Genomic DNA, 16204 nt, shown 5'->3' with positions numbered 1-16204 from the left:
GATCTACCAAGCCTTGAGGGATCTACCAACCCCTGATGGATCTACCAACCCCTGATGGATCTACCAACCGTTGAGGGATCCACCACCACCCTGAGGGCCCCACCCACCTCTCCTTGGAGAGGAAGAGGTCCTGGAGGATGCCCTTCCTGAGGGATCCACCACCCCCTGATGGATCTACCAACCCCCTTGAGGTATCTACCAACCCCTGAATGATCTACCAACCCCTGATGGATCTACCAACCCCTGATGGATCTACCAACCCCTGATGGATCTACCAACCCCTGATGGATCTACCAACCCCTGATGGATCTACCAACCCTTGAGGGATCCACCACCACCCCAGGGCCCCACCCACCTCTCCTTGGAGAGGAAGAGGTCCTGCAGGATGCCCTTCTCGCGGTCGGCCTGGGTGAAGCGCTCGCGGCTGCCGCTGCCGGGCAGGACGAGGGGCGCGGGCAGGGCCAGGGGCCGGGGGGGGCGCCCAGGGCACCTTCTCCTCCATGGCGTCGTGGCTGAGGCGCCGGGCCTTGTCGAAGGCCTCGCGGTCCATGCGGATCTCCCGCTTGGCCGCCTCGCCAAAGTCCTTGATCTTGTTCACGTTGACTGCGAGGAGAAAGGGGGACAGCGAGGTCAGGGGGGTGGTGGCACCTCAGAACCTCCAGCCCTGGGATCCAAAACCTCCATCTTTGGGATCCAACCTCCAGCCCTGGATCTAAAAACCTCCATCAAAGATCTAAAACCTCCATCAAAGATCTAAAACCTCCATCTCCAGGACCCAAAACCTCCATCAAGGGTCCAAAACCTTCATCAAAGATCCAAAATCTCCATCAAGGATCCAAAATCTCCATCAAGGATCCAAAACCTCCATCAAAGATCTAAAACCTCCATCAAAGATCTAAAACCTCCATCAAAGATCTAAAACCTCCATCAAAGATCTAAAACCTCCATCAAAGATCTAAAACCTCCATCAAAGATCTAAAACCTCCATCTCCAGGACCCAAAACCTCCATCTCCAGGACCCAAAACCTCCATCAAAGATCTAAAAACTCCATCTCTGGGATCTAAAACCTCCACCAAAGATCCAAAACCTCCATCTCCAGGACCCAAAACCTTCATCCCTGGGATTAAACCTCCATCGAGGGCCCAAAAGCTCCATCGAGGGCCCAAAAGCTCCATCGAGGGCCCAAAAGCTCCATCGAGGGCCCAAAAGCTCCATCGAGGGCCCAAAAGCTCCATCGAGGGCCCAAAAGCTCCATCGAGGGCCCAAAAGCTCCATCGAGGGCCCAAAAGCTCCATCGAGGGCCCAAAAGCTCCATCGAGGGCCCAAAAGCTCCATCGAGGGCCCAAAAGCTCCATCGAGGGCCCAAAAGCTCCATCTCCAGGACCCAAAAGCTCCATCTCCAGGACTCAAAAGCTCCATCGAGGACCCAAAAGCTCCATCGAGGACCCAAAAGCTCCATCCTTGAGATCCAAAACCTTCAAGTGTAAGACCCAACTCCTCAACACCTTGAAGTTCATGAGGTTGGTGTAACCCAACCATAAGACCCAACACCTCCAACACCTTGAAGCTCATGAGGTTGGTGTAACCCAACCATAAGACCCAACACCTCAACACCTTGAAGCTCATGGAGTTGGTGTAGCCCAAGAGTAAGACCCAACACCTCGAAGTTCACGGGGTTGGTGTAACCCAACTCCTCAACACCTTGAAGCTCATGAGGTTGGTGTAACCCAACCGTAAGACCCAACTCCTCAACACCTTGAAGTCTACGGGCTTGGTGTAACCCAACCGTAAGACCCAACTCCTCAACACCTTGAAGCTCATGAGGTTGGTGTAACCCAAGAGTAAGACCCAACACCTCAACACCTTGAAGCTCATAGAGTTGGTGTAACCCAACCGTAAGACCCAACACCTTGAAGCTCATGAGGTTGGTGTAACCCAACCGTAAGACCCAACTCCTCAACACCTTGAAGTTCATGAGGTTGGCGCAACCCAAGAGTAAGACCCAACACCTCGAAGTTCACGGGGTTGGTGTAACCCAACTCCTCAACACCTTGAAGCTCATGAGGTTGGTGTAACCCAACCGTAAGACCCAACCCTTGGCCTTGTAGAACCTCACGCCGTTGGGTCTTGGCCCAACTTGGCCAACCCGTAGGTCCTCCAGACCCCCCCCCCACCCCCCCTGGGGCCACCCGAGGTGGGGGGCCACTCACCGCGCTCCGTCTCGTCCAGCTCGAAGTAGAAATACTCGCGGAGTTTGGTCTCCTCGGGCCAACTCACCGACTTCTTCTTGCGGCCCTTCTTGGGGGGCGGCGGGAGGCTCTCGGGCGGCGCCTCAGCGCTGCGCGGGGGGGCGGCGCTGGCCTCCGCCGGGCCTGGGGGGGGGAGAAGGGGGGGGTCAATCCCGTGGGATCCAGTGGATCAATCCCACTGGATCAATCTCAATCCCATTGTATCGGTCCTACTGGATCAATCCCAATCCCACCAGATCAATCCCAATCCCACCAGATCAATCTGATCGGATCAACCCCATTGGATCAATCCCAATCCCACCGGATCAATCTCAATCCCCATTGTATTGATCCCACTGGATCAATCCCATCCTATCAATCCCACCAGATCAATCCCAATCCCAACGGATCAATCTCAATCCCATTGTATCGATCCCACTGGATCAATCCCATCGGGTCAATCCCAATCCCACTGGATTGATCCCACTGAATCAATCCCACCAGATCAATCTGATCGGATCAATCCCATCGGATCAATCCCAATCCCATCATATCAATCCCATCGGATCAATCTCAATCCCACTGGATCGATCCCACCGAATCAATCTCATCGGATCAACCCCATCAGATCAGTCCCACTGGATCAATCCCAATCCCACCGGATCGATCCCATCAGATCGATCCCATCGTATCAATCCCACCAGATCAATCCCAATCCCACCGGATTCAATCTCAATCCCATTGTATTGATCCCACCGGATCAATCCCAATCCCACTGGATTGATCCCACAGAAACAATCCCACCAGATCAATCTGATCAGATCAATCCCATTGGATCAATCCCAATCCCACCGTATTGATCCCATTGGACCAATCCCAATCCCACCGTATTGATCCCATTGGACCAATCCCAATCCCATTGTACTGATCCCATTGGACCAATCCCAATCCCATTGTACTGATCCCATTGGACCAATCCCAATCCCATTGTACTGATCCCATTGGATCAATCCCAATCCCACCGGATTGATCAGATCAATCCCAATCCCACCAGATTGATCCCATTGGATCAATCCCACCTGATCAATCCCAATCCCACCGGATCAATCCCAATTCGGGTGACACCTGGGTGCCTTTTGGGGACACTTTGGGTGCCAATTAGGGGCCAACTCGGGTGCCAATTAGCGGATAATTAAACAAACCCCGAGCCCCATAACCCTCCAGCTAATAAATATTAATTATTCTTAATTAATCCCTAATTATTCCGTACAAACCCTCACCCAGGAGCGAATTTTGCAGGTTTTTACCCCAAAATGTGAAGTTTTAAGTCAATTTGTGACTTTAATTGTTTCGAAGCCACGATGTTTTGGGGGAAAATTGTGGGATGTGTGTATTAAAATTAATTATCATTATTAATTATTATTATTAATCATCAATAAAAGGAGTTGGGGGGGGATTTTAGAGGGATTTGGGGCAAAATTTTACCGTTTTATGAGTTTCTAAAGGGGTTTAAACCCCTTTTTTGAACCGTTTTTATAATTTAATTCCATTTTTATAACTTAATTAAATTCTGATTACATGGGGGGGGGGGGCAGCACCCTATAAAAACCCCAAAATTGAGGGTTTTCACCCCAAAAGCACCCACCGACGTCCAGGGGCTCCGGCACCTCCACGGCGGGCACGGGGGTGCCCGGGCGCTCGTGGTCCGCGGGCTCGGGCGCGGCGCTGGGCTCCGGCGACGAGGGTTTGGGCTCGGGGGGCGGCTTCCCCTCGAAGGGGCTGGGCTACGGGGGGGGAAGGGGGTGTTAGGTGCCCCCAGACCCCAAAAACTGCCCCAAAACCCACCCTGAGACCCCCAAAACTGCCCCCAGACCCCCAAAACCGACCCCCAAAACCCCAAAAGTGGGTCCAAGACCCTCAAAAACCACCCTGAGACCCCCAAAAGCTGCCCCAAGGCCCCCCAAAACTGCCCCCAGAGCCCCAAAAACTGCCCCCAGACCCCCAAAACCCACCCTGAGACCCCAAAAACTGCCCCCAGACCCCCAAAAAACCACCCTGAGACCCCAAAAACAGCCCCAAGGCCCCACAAACTACCCTGAGACCCCAAAAGCTGCCCCCAGACCCCCAAAACTGCCCCCAGACCCCCAAAAACCAGCCTGAGACCCCTCAAAAGCTGCCCCAAAACCCCAAGAGTGGGTCCAAGACCCTCAAAAACAGCCCCAAGACCCCCAAAAACCACCCTGAGACCCCCAAAACCTGCCCCCAGAACCCCCAAAACCTGCCCCCAGAACCCCCAAAAACCACCATGAGACCCCAAAAACAGCCCCAAGGCCCCACAAACTACCCTGAGACCCCCAAAAACCACCCTGAGACCCCCAAAATTTGCCCCCAGACCCCAAAAACAGCCCCAAGACCCCCAAAAACCACCCTGAGACCCCAAAAGCTGCCCCAAGACCCCCAAAAAACCACCCTAAGACCCCCAAAAATGACCCCCAGACCCCTCAAAGCTGCCCCCAGACCCCCAAAAACCACCCTGAGACCCCTAAAACCTGCCCCAAGACCCCCCAAAAGCAGCCTGAGACCCTCAAAACCTGCCCCAAGACCCCCAAAAAACTGCCCCAAGACCCCCAAAAGCTGCCCCCAGACCCCAAGAGTGGGTTCAAGACCCCCAAAACAGCCCCAGGATCCTCAAAACCCACCCTGAGACCCCAAAAACCTGCCCCCAGACCCCCAAAACTGCCCCCAGACCACCAAAACCAATCTGAGACCCCAAAAACCTGCCCCCAGACCACCAAAACCCCCCCTTAGACCCCAAAAGCTGCTCCAAGACCCCCCAAAACCACCCTGAGACCCCAAAAGCTGCCCCCAGACCCCTCAAAGCTGCCCCCAGACCCCCAAAAACCACCCTGAGACCCCCCCAAAAAGCCCCAAGATCCCCAAAAACCACCCTGAGACCCCAAAAACCTGCCCCCAGACCACCAAAACCCACCCTGAGTCCCCCCAAAAAAGCCCCAAGACCCCCAAAACCCACCCCCAGAGCCCCAAAAGCTGCCCCCAGACCCCAAGAGTGGGTCCAAGACCCTCAAAAACAGCCCCAAGACCCCCAAAACCCACCCTGAGACCCCCAAAACATGCCCCCAGAACCCCCAAAACCCACCCTGAGACCCCAAAAGTTGCCCCCAGACCCCCAAAACTGCCCCCAGAACCCCCAAAACCTGCCCCCAGAACCCCCAAAAACCACCATGAGACCCCAAAAAACTGCCCCCAGACCCTCAAAACCACCCTGAGACCCCTCAAAACAGCCCCAAGACCCCTAAAACCTGCCCCCAGACCCCAAGAGTGGGTCCAAGACCCCCAAAACAGCCCCAAGACCCTCAAAAGCTGCCCCCAGACCCCCAAAAACCAGCCTGAGACCCTTCAAAAGCTGCCCCAAAACCCCAAGAGTGGGTCCAAGACCCTCAAAAACAGCCCCAAGACCCCAAAAAACCACCCTGAGACCCTCAAAAGCTGCCCCCAGACCCCCCAAAACAGCCCCAAGACCCCCAAAAACCACCCTGAGACCCTCAAAAGCTGCCCCCAGACCCCCAAAACCCACCCCGAGACCCCCGAACCCTTGGTGGTCTGGTGACCCCCTCACCTTGGTGGCAGTTGGGGACAAGAGTCTCTTCTTCTTCTTGATCTTGATGCCGGGGACGGGAGCGGAGTTGAGGGCGTCGAGGAAGCCGAGGCCTTCCATGGCTGGGGACAGAGGGGTCACCCCAAATGTCACCCAAAAAGGACCCCAAAGTGGCCCCAAAAACCCCAAAGTGTCCCCCAAGTCACCCAAATTGTCCCCCAAAGGACCCAAAAATGTCCCCAAAAAGGGACCCAGGTGTCACCCAAAAAGAACCCAAATGACCCCAAAAAGGACCCAAATTGTCCCCAAAAAGGCAGCTAAAAATGTCCTCAAAAAGGGACCTAAAGTGTCCCCCAAAAGAGACCCAAAGTGTCCCCAAAATGGCACCCAAAGGGCCCCAAAAGAGGGACCCAAAAAGGACCCAAAGTGTCCCCCAAAAGGAACCTAAATTGTCCCCAAAAAGGGACCCCAAAACTGTCACCTAAACTGTCCCCAAAATGGCACCCAAAGGGCCCCTAAAAAGGACCCAAATTGTCCCCAAAAAGGGACCTAAGAATGTCCTCAAAAAGGACTCAAAATGTCCCCAAAAAGGACCCAAAGTGTCCCCAAAATGGCATCCAGGTGTCCCCAAAAAAAGGACCCCAAAAGTCCCCAAAATGGCACCCAAAAATGTCCCCAAAAAGGATCCAAATTGTCCCCAAAAAGGGACCCAGGTGTCACCCAAAAAGGACTCAAACTGTCCCCAAAAAGGGACCCCAAAATGTCACCCAAAGGGACCCAAAAATGTCCCCAAAAAGGGACCCAAAGTGTCCCCAAAAAGGGACCCAAAGTGGCACTCAAATTGTCCCCAAAAAGGGACCCAAAGGGCCCCCAAAAAGGCACCCAAAGTGTCCCCAAAAAGGCACCCAAAAAGGGACCCAAAATGGCACCCAGGTGTCACCCAAAAAGAACCCAACTGTCCCCAAAAAGGGACCCAAAGTGTCCCCAAAATAGCACCCAAAGGGCACCCAAAAAGGACCCAAATTGTCCCCAAAAAGGGACCCAAAAATGTCCCCAAAAAGGACCCAAAGTGTCCCCAAAAAGGGACCCAAATTGTCCCCAAAAAAGGACCCAAAGTGTCCCCAAAAATGGCAGCCAGGTGTCCCCAAAAGTGTCACCTAAAGTGTCCCCAAAATGGCACCCAAAGAGCACCCAAAAAGGACTTAAATTGTCCCCAAAAAGGACCTAAACTGTCCCCAAAAAGGACCCAAAAATGTCCCCAAATGGGACCCAAAGTGTCCCCAAAAAGGGACCCAGGTGTCACCCAAAAAGAACCCAAATGACCCCAAAAAGGACCCAAATTGTCCCCAAAAAGGGACCTAAACATGTCCCCAAAAAGGATCCAAAAAGGGACTCAAAAATGTCCCCAAAAAGGACCTTAATTGTCCCCAAAAAAGGACTCAAAAATGTCCCCAAAAAAGGACCCAAAAATGTCCCCAAAAAGGGACCCGAAGTGTCCCCAAAATGGCACCCAAAGGACACCCAAAAAGGACCCAAAATGTCCCCAAAAAGGACCCAAAATGTCCCCAAAAAAGACCCAAAGTGTCCCCAAAATGGCACCCAAAGGGCACCCCCAAAAAGGACCCTAAAGGGCCCCAAAAAAGGGACCCAAAAATGTCCCCAAAAGGGACCCAAAGTGTCCCCAAAAAGGGACCCAGGTGTCACCCAAAAAAGACCTAAAGTGTCCCTAAAAAAACCCAAAATGTCCCCAAAAAGGACTTCAATTGTCCCCAAAAGGGACCCAAATTGTCCCCAAAAATGGCATCCAGGTGTCCCCAAAAAGAACCCAAAAATGTCCCCAAAAAGGGACCCAAAGTGTCCCCAAAAAGGGACCCAAAGGACACCCAAAAAGGACCCAAATTGTCCCCAAAAAGGGACCCTAAAGGGCCCCAAAAAGGCACTTGAATTGTCCCCAAAAAGGGACCCAAAAGGGCACCCAAAAAGGACCTAAATTGTCCCCAAAATGGCACCCAAAGTGTCCCCAAAAAGGACCCAATTGTCCCGAAAAAGGGACCCAAAGTGTCCCCAAAAAAAGACCTAAAGTGTCCCCAAAAAGGCACCCAAAGTGTCCCCAAAAAAGACCCAAAGTGTCCCCAAAATGGCACCCAAAGGGCACCCAAAAATGTCCCCAAAAAAGGACCCGAAGTGTCCCCAAAAAGGGGCCTGAATTGTCCCCAAAAATGGCATCCAGGTGTCCCCAAAAGTGTCACCTAAACTGTCCCCAAAAGGACTCAAATTGTCCCCAAAAAGGCACCCAAAAATGTCCCCAAAAAGGGACCCAAAGTGTCCCCAAAAAGGGACCCAAAGTGTCCCCAAAATGGCACCCAAAAATGTCCCCAAAAAGGATCCAAATTGTCCCCAAAAAGGGACCCTGGTGTGACCCAAAAAGGACTCAAACTGTCCCCAAAAAGGGACCCCAAAGTGTCCCCAAAAAGGACCTAAGTTGTCCCCCAAAATGGCACCCAAAGTGTCCCCAAAAAGGGACTTAAATTGTCCCCAAAATGGCACCCAAAAATGTCCCCAAAAAAAGGACCCCAAAATGTCCCCAAAAAGGGACCCAGATGTCCCCAAAAGGACCCAAAGTGTCCCCAAAAAGGGACCCAGGTGTCACCCAAAGGGACACAAAAATGTCCCCAAAAGGGACCCCAAAAATGTCCCCAAAAGGGACCCCAAAAAGAACCCAAAATGTCCCCAAAATGTCCCCAAATGGCACCCAAAGGGCCCCCAAAAGGGAACCAAAATGTCCCTAAAAAGAACCAAAATGTCCCCAAAAAGGGACCCAAAAAGGGACCCAAAATGTCCCCAAATGTCCCCAAATGTCCCCCAGTGCCCCCCAGTGCCCCCCAGTGCCCCCCAGTGCCCCCCAGTGCCCCACTCACGCTGGGGGGGGATGATCTTCACTTTGATCTCCTTGGCGGCGTTGGGCGCCGTGTTCAGGGGTTTGTATTTCTTCTCGGCGGGGGGGGGGGGGGGGCGTCCCCGGGCACCGACGGGGGGCTGGGGGGGGGCAGATCGGGGGGGCAGATTAGGGGAGGGGGACCCACAATTGCCCCCGGGACCCCACAACTGCCCCCTGACCCCCAAAAACTGCCCCAAACCCCCACAACTGCCCCAAACCCCCCAAAAAACACCCTGAGAGCCCCAAAACCTGCCCCAAACCCCCCCAGGCCCCTAAAAGCTGCCCCCAGACCCCCAAAATTTGCCCCCAGAGCCCCTAAACCTGCCCCAAGACCCCCTAAACCTGCCCCCAGACCCCCCAAAGATGCCCCCAGAGCCCCCAAAAATGCCCCCAGAGCCCCCAAAAATGCCCCCAGACCCACAAAAACCACCCTGAGACACCCAAAAACCATCGTGAGACCCCCCAAAACAGCCCCAAGACCCCCCAAAACCACCCTGAGACCCCCAAAAACTGCCCCCAGAGCCCCAAAAACTGCCCCCAGTCACCCAAAACCCACCTTAAGACCCCAAAAGCTGCCCCCAGACCCCCAAAACCTGCCCCAAGACCCCCAAAAGCTGCTCCCAGAGCCCCACAACCACACTGAGACCCCCAAAAACTACCCCAAGACCCCCAAAAACCACCCTGAGACCCCAAAAGCTGCCCCCAGACCCCCAAAGCTGCCCCCAGACCCCCCAAAACCACCCTGAGACCCCCAAAACCTGCCCCCAGACCCACAAAACTGCCCCCAGACCCACAAAAACCACCCTGAGACCACCCAAAGATGCCCCCAGACCCCCTAAACCTGCCCCCAGACCCACAAAAGCTGCCCCCAGACCCCCAAAACCTGCCCCCAGACCCCCAAAACCTGCCCCCAGGCCCCAAAAACCACCCCGAGACCCCAAAAAGCTGGCCCCAGACCCCCAAAAGCTTCCCCAGACCCCCACAACTGCCCCCAGACCCCCCAAAAACTGCCCCCAGACCCCCCAAAAACTGCCCCCAGACCCCCCAAAACCTGCCCCCAGATGCCCACAACTGCCCCCAGACCCCCAAAAACCACCTGAGACACCCAAAACCTGCCCCCAGACCCCCCAAAGATGCCCCAAGATCCCAAAACCAGCCCCAAGACCCCAAAAACTGCCCCCAGACCCCCACAACTGCCCCAAGACCCCCAAAACCTGCCCCAAGACCCCCAAAGCTGCCCCCAGACCCCTCAAAGATGCCCCCAGAGCCCCCAAAGCTGCCCCCAGAGCCCCAAAAACCACCCTGAGACCCCCCAAAGATGCCCCCAGACCCCCTAAACCTGCCCCCAGACCCACAAAAGCTGCCCCCAGACCCCCACAACTGCCCCCAGAGCCCCAAAAGCTGCCCCCAGGCCCCAAAAACCACCCCGAGACCCCAAAAAGCTGGCCCCAGACCCCCAAAAGCTTCCCCCAGACCCCCAAAACTGCCCCCAGACCCCCACAATTGCCCCCAGACCCCCACAACTGCCCCCAGACCCCCACAACTGCCCCCAGACCCACAAAAGCTGCCCCCAGACCCACAAAACTGCCCCCAGACCCCCCAAAAGCCCCTCCCAGACCACCCAAAGATGCCCCCAGACCCCCAAAACCTGCCCCCAGACCCCCTAAACCTGCCCCCAGACCCCTAAAACCACCCTGAGACCCCAAAAGCTGCCCCCAGAGCCCCTAAACCTGCCCCAAGACCCCCTAAACCTGCCCCCAGACCCCCAAAAGCTGCCCCCAGACCCCCAAAAGCTGCCCCCAGACCCCCAAAAGCTGCCCCCAGACCCCCAAAAGCTGCCCCCAGACCCCCAAAAGCTGCCCCCAGAGCCCCTAAACCTGCCCCCAGAGCCCCTAAACCTGCCCCCAGAGCCCTCAAAACTGCCCCCAGAGCCCCCAAAACTGCCCCAAGACCCCCAAAAACCACCCTGAGACCCCCTAAACCTGCCCCCAGACCCCCCAAAGCTGCCCCAAGACCCCCCAAAGCTGCCCCCAGATGCCCACAACTGCCCCCAGATGCCCACAACTGCCCCCAGAGCCCCAAAACCTGCCCCCAGAGCCCCAAAACCTGCCCCCAGACCCCCAAACCACCCTGAGACCCCCTAAACCTGCCCCAAGACCCCCAAAAGCTGCCCCCAGACCCCCAAAACCTGCCCTCAGACCCCCCAAAACCACCCTGAGACCCCCCAAAAGCTGCACCCAGAGCCCCAAAACTGCCCCCAGAGCCCCTAAACCTGCCCCAAGACCCCCTAAACCTGCCCCCAGACCCCCCAAAGCTGCCCCCAGACCCCCCAAAGCTGCCCCCAGAGCCCCAAAACTGCCCCCAGAGCCCCAAAAACCACCCTGAGACCCCCAAAACCTGCCCCTAGACCCCCTAAACCTGCCCCCAGACCCCCAAAACCTGCCCCCAGACCCCCAAAACCTGCCCCCAGACCCCCCAAAACTGCCCCCAGACCCCCCAAAAGCCCCCCCAGCCCCCCCCCCACTCACGTCTGCCTCTTCACCGACACGGGTTTCAGGTTGTACTTGTCGGCCCCCGACTGCGGGTTCGTTTTCTTCACGGGCGCTAACGAGGGCGTCTCCAGCTCCAGCCCTGGGGAGGGGAGAGCCCTCGTTACCCCCCAAAACCACCCCAAAACCCCCCAAAACAACCCCAAACGACCCCTAAATCCCCCCAACCCCCCCCAAATCTACCCCAACCCCCCCAAAACCACCCCAAACTCCCCCATAACAACCCCAACCCCCTCCCTAACAACCCCAAACCCCCCCCACACCCACCCCAAACCCCCCATAACAACCCCAAACCCCCCCAAACCAACCCCAAACCCCCCCAAACCAACCCCAAACCCCCCTAAACCCCCCAACCCCCCCCAAACCCCCTCTAAACAACCACAAACCCCCATAACAACCCCAAACCCCCCCCACACCCACCCCAAACCACCCATAACAACCCCAAACCACCCCAAAGCCCCCCAGACCCCCCCAAATCTACCCCAAAGCCCCCCAAACCAACACCAAACCCCCCCAAACCCACCCCAAAACCAACCCCAAAACCAACCCCAAAGCCCCCCTAAACCCCCCATAACAACCCCAACCCCCCCCAAACCACCCCAAACCCCCCCATAACAACCCCAAAGCCCCCCAAACCAACCCCAAACCCCCCAAAACCTCTCCCAAACAACCCCAAACCACCCCAAACCCCCCCATAACAACCCCAAACCCCCCATAACAACCCCAAACCCCCCATAACAACCCCAAACCCACCCCACACCCACCCCCAAGCCCCCCTAACAACCCAAAACCCCCCCTAAACCCCCCATAACAACCTCAAACCCCCCATAACAACCCCAAACCCCCCCCACACCCACCCCAAACCCCCCATAACCCCCCCAAATCTACCCCAAAGCCCCCCAAACCAACCCCAAACAACGCAAAAACACCCCCAAGCCCCCCATAACCACCCCAAACCCCCCCAAACCAACCCCAATCCCCCCTACACCCCCCCTACCAACCCCAACCCCCCCCAAACAACCCCACACCCCCCCAACAACCCCAACCCCCCCCAACAACCCCAAACCCCCCCCAACAACCCCAAACCCCCCCCCCAACAACCCCAAACCCCCCCAAACCAACCCCAATCCCCCCTAAACCAACCCCAAAACAACCCCAAACCCCCCCCAACCCCCCCATAACCACCCCAAACCCCCCCACAACCCCCCCCCGCACCGGTGGAGCGGAACTTGGCGTGGCTGGGCGCCGTGGTCCGCAGCGACTTGGGCTTCTCCCGCTTCTTCTCGGGCCCCTCCTCGCCCTTCGCCTCCGCCTTGGCCTCGGGGGGCTTCTCTTGGACCAGGGGCTTGGGTTTGGTTTCCTCTTTTCGCCTCTTTTTATCCCGTTCTGGGGGGGGGGGGGGGGGGGGGGAAGGGGTTAGAGGGGGGTGATGGGTGGGGGGGGGTGGGGGGTAAGGGGGGGGGGGGGGGGCTCACCGGCGGGCTGGGCGCTGCTCTGGGAGCGGATGACGCCCATCCAGTCGCTGACCAGGATGGAGGCGAGGCGGCGGAGCTCTGGGGGGGGGAGAGGGGGGTTAGGGGGGGTCTGGGGGGGTATTTGGGGGGGGTGGGGGGGTTTAGGGGGGTTTGGGGTGGTTTGGGGGGGATTTGGGGTTGTTTGGGGGGGATTTGGGGGTGTTTTGGGGTTGGTTGGGGTGGTTTTGGGAGGGTTTGGGGTGGTTTGGGGGGAGGTTGGGGTTGTTTTTGGGGGGGTTGAGGGGGTTTGGGGTGGGGTTGGGGGGGATTTGGGGTGGTTTTGGGGAGTCTGGGGGGGTTTGGGGGGAGGTTGGGGTGGTTTTGGGGAGTCTGGGGGGGTTTGGGGGGAGGTTGGGGTGGTTTTTGGGGGGGTTGAGGGGGTTTGGGGTGGGGTTGGGGGGGTTTAGGGGGATTTGGGGGGGATTTGGGGGGATTTGGGGGGGATTTGGGGTTGGTTGGGGTGGTTTTGGGAGGGTTTGGGGTGGTTTGGGGGGAGGTTGGGGTTGTTTTTGGGAGGGTTGAGGGGGTTTGGGGTGGGGTTGGGGGGGGTTTGGGGTGGTTGGGGGGGCTTTGGGGTTGTTTTGGGGGGGGTTTGGGGTTGTTTTGGGGGGGTTTGGGGTGGTTTGGGGGGAGGTTGGGGTTGTTTTTGGGGGGGTTGAGGGGGTTTAGGAGGAGGTTGGGGTTGTTTTGGGGGGTTTGGGGGCATTTAGGGGGGTTTAGGGGTTGTTTGGGGGGGATTTGGGGTTGTTTTGGGGTTGGTTGGGATGGTTTTGGGAGGGTTTGGGGTGGTTTGGGGGGAGGTTGGGGTTGTTTTTGGGGGGGTTGAGGGGGTTTGGGGTGGGGTTGGGGGGGTTTGGGGGGATTTGGGGGGGATTTGGGGGGCTTGGGGGGGTTGGGCTGGCTGAGGGGGGGTTTAGGATTGGTTTGGGGGGGTTGGGGTTGTTTGGGGGGTTTAGGGTTGTTTGGGGGGGTTGGGGTGGTTTGGGGTTGTTTTAGGAGGGTTGGGGGGATTGGGGTTGGTTGGGGGGTTTTGGGGTTGGTTTTGGGGGGGCTTGGGGGGAGCTGGGGTTGTTTTGGGGGGTTTAGGGGTTCTTTGGGGAGGGTTGGGGGTTGTTTGGGGTTGTTGGGGGGGGTTTTGGGGTTGCTTTGGAGGGGTTTGGGGGGGTTGGGGGATTTAGGGGGTCTGATGGGTTTTTGGGATGTTTTTGGGGGGGTCTGGGGGGGGTTTTTGGGGGGTCTCACCCTCATTGTCACTGGACTTGCTGAGCTGCTTCACCAGCTTGGCCGTGTTGTTCTGGCAAGAGAGGGAGACGGGGGTGAGCGGTGGCAGAGGGGACAAAAGGGACCTCGGGGGGGGACAAAAATGAGCTTGGGGAACAAAAAAGCCACCCCCAGGTGACAAAAGCCACCTTGGGGGACCCAAAAGCCACCCAAGGTGGGACTAAATCCACTCAAGGGACCCAAAAGCCACCCGGGACAGACTAAATCTACTCAAAGGACACAAAAGCCACCTTGGGGGACCCAAAAGCCACTCAAGGGACACAAAAGCCACCCTGGGGGACACAAAAGCCACTCAAGGGACACAAGAGCCACCTTGGGGGACCCAAAAGCCACCCAGGAGAGATTAAATCCACTGAATGGAGACAAAGGCCACCTTGGGGGACCCAAAAGCCACCCTGGAGGGTCCCAAAAGCCACTCAAGGGACACAAAAGCCACCCAGGGGGACCCAAAAGCCACTGAAGTGAGACAGAAGCCACCTTGAGGGACCCAAAAGCCACCCAGGGGATCCCAAAAGCCACCCAGAGCGGGACAAAAGCCATTCAAGGAAGACAAAAGCCACCCTAGGGGACCCAAAAGCCACCTTGAGGCACACAAAAGCCACCTTGGGGCACCCAAAAAGCCACTCAAGGGACACAAAAGCCACCCAGGGACCCCAAAAGCCCCCCAGGGGACCCCAAAAGCCCCCCAGGGGACCCCAAAAGCCCCCCAGGGAGGGGACATGTGGCCACCCCGGACCTGTTTGAGGTGGTCGACGGTGAGCGGGAGGTGCTGGAGCGTGAGCAGGATCTGCTGCAGGAAGGGGACGTTGTTGGTGGCCTTGGAGGCCGTGAGCCACGTGTTGAGCAGCTTGTAGCCCCCGATGCGGATGAACCTGAGGGGGGGGGGGGGACACAAAAGCCATGAGAGAAGGAGGTGACACCCCCAAAAATCGTGTCACCCCCCCCCAAAATTGTGTCCCCCTCCTCGTACTTAGCCAAGATCTCCTGTGCCCGCGTCTGCAGCAAGATGTTCAGGTAGATGCAGCGACTCACCATCTTCTGTGAGTCCTTCATTAGGCTAATTAACAAATAATGAGTCGTTAGGACCCCCCCCTTAATTAAAAGTGACATTAAAAGGGGGGGGGACACGTTTTGGGGGACTCACTTGAAGATTTTGGTGATGCCTTCGGTGCTCTTGACCTCGCCATCGCGGCCCAGGAAACAATCCAAGCCCTTGAGGAGCTCCTTGGGGTCGATGGGGCCCGAGCCCATGGCCCTGGGGGGGGGACATAGGGTGGGGGGGGGGGGGTAAAAAATAGGGTGGGGGGGTTAGGACAGAGGTGACACCCCCATGGCCCCCCCCCTTTAACCTCATGTCCCCCCCTTTAGCCCCAGGCCCCCGTCACTCCCCTCAACCCCTGTCTCCTCTCCCCACCCAATTTTTATCACCCCCCCCAAAAAAAAACACTTTTGAGCCCAAAAAGGGGTGAAACGACCCCAAAATTGGGAGAAACGACCCCAAAAATGGGAGAAATGACCCCAAAAAGGGGTGAAACCCCCCCAAAATGCAGCTGTCCCCCCCCCCATCGAGGTGACACCGCGGTGACAAGTTGTATTTGTCACCCCCCCGGGATGGGGAGGGGGGGTTGGGGGGTCGCAGCCCCCCCACACACATAGAGGGGGGGGGGGCAGCACCCCCTGTTCTTAATCCCACCCCCCCCATCATTAATTAAAAGGTTAATTAATGAGTTGATGATTAATGAACCAAGAGCGGGACGGCGGCGCAAAGGGGACGGCGCAAGGTTTGGGGGTGTCACCCCCCCCCTCCCATCACCACCCCCCCACCAAATCCTCTAATTAACTCAACGAACCAGCACTGTTAATTAACAGGTTGTTAATGAACAGGTTATTAATTAACACCAGCACCCCGCTAACGAGCCAGCACCCATCAAGGTCCCTCATCCAGCCTGACCAGCTCAGGGCAGGGGGGGCGTGGGGGGGGGGGGATTCATCCTCTTGACGTCAACCAGCTGCTTAATTAACGCTAATTAGAAGCTTCCTCAGCTTAATTAGGCCCAAGTTTTGCTAACGAAGGCGA

General features: G+C 57.0%; 1 protein-coding gene across 1 annotated transcript; it reads right to left on the bottom strand.

Annotated features, from left to right (window-relative positions):
• Nucleotides 1-290: 290 nt before the first annotated feature.
• On the bottom strand, nt 291-15383 carry LOC137677383 (serine/threonine-protein phosphatase 1 regulatory subunit 10-like). Its single transcript, XM_068424688.1, is given in 14 exon segments — nt 291-477; nt 479-603; nt 2212-2373; nt 3875-4013; nt 5867-5967; nt 8764-8854; nt 8857-8881; nt 11312-11414; nt 12548-12718; nt 12808-12885; nt 14089-14140; nt 14864-14999; nt 15098-15184; nt 15272-15383. Coding segments are annotated over 14 exon segments (1545 nt in total). The 5' UTR covers nt 15379-15383; the 3' UTR covers nt 291-309.
• Between the last annotated feature and the right edge of the window lie 821 nt (nt 15384-16204).

The sequence above is a fragment of the Nyctibius grandis genome, unplaced genomic scaffold, assembly GCF_013368605.1.
Source record: "Nyctibius grandis isolate bNycGra1 unplaced genomic scaffold, bNycGra1.pri scaffold_181_arrow_ctg1, whole genome shotgun sequence".
Lineage (NCBI taxonomy): Eukaryota > Metazoa > Chordata > Aves > Nyctibiiformes > Nyctibiidae > Nyctibius > Nyctibius grandis.
The sequence above is the reverse complement of the archived record's forward strand: the minus strand, read 5'-3'. Positions and strand labels throughout refer to the sequence as shown.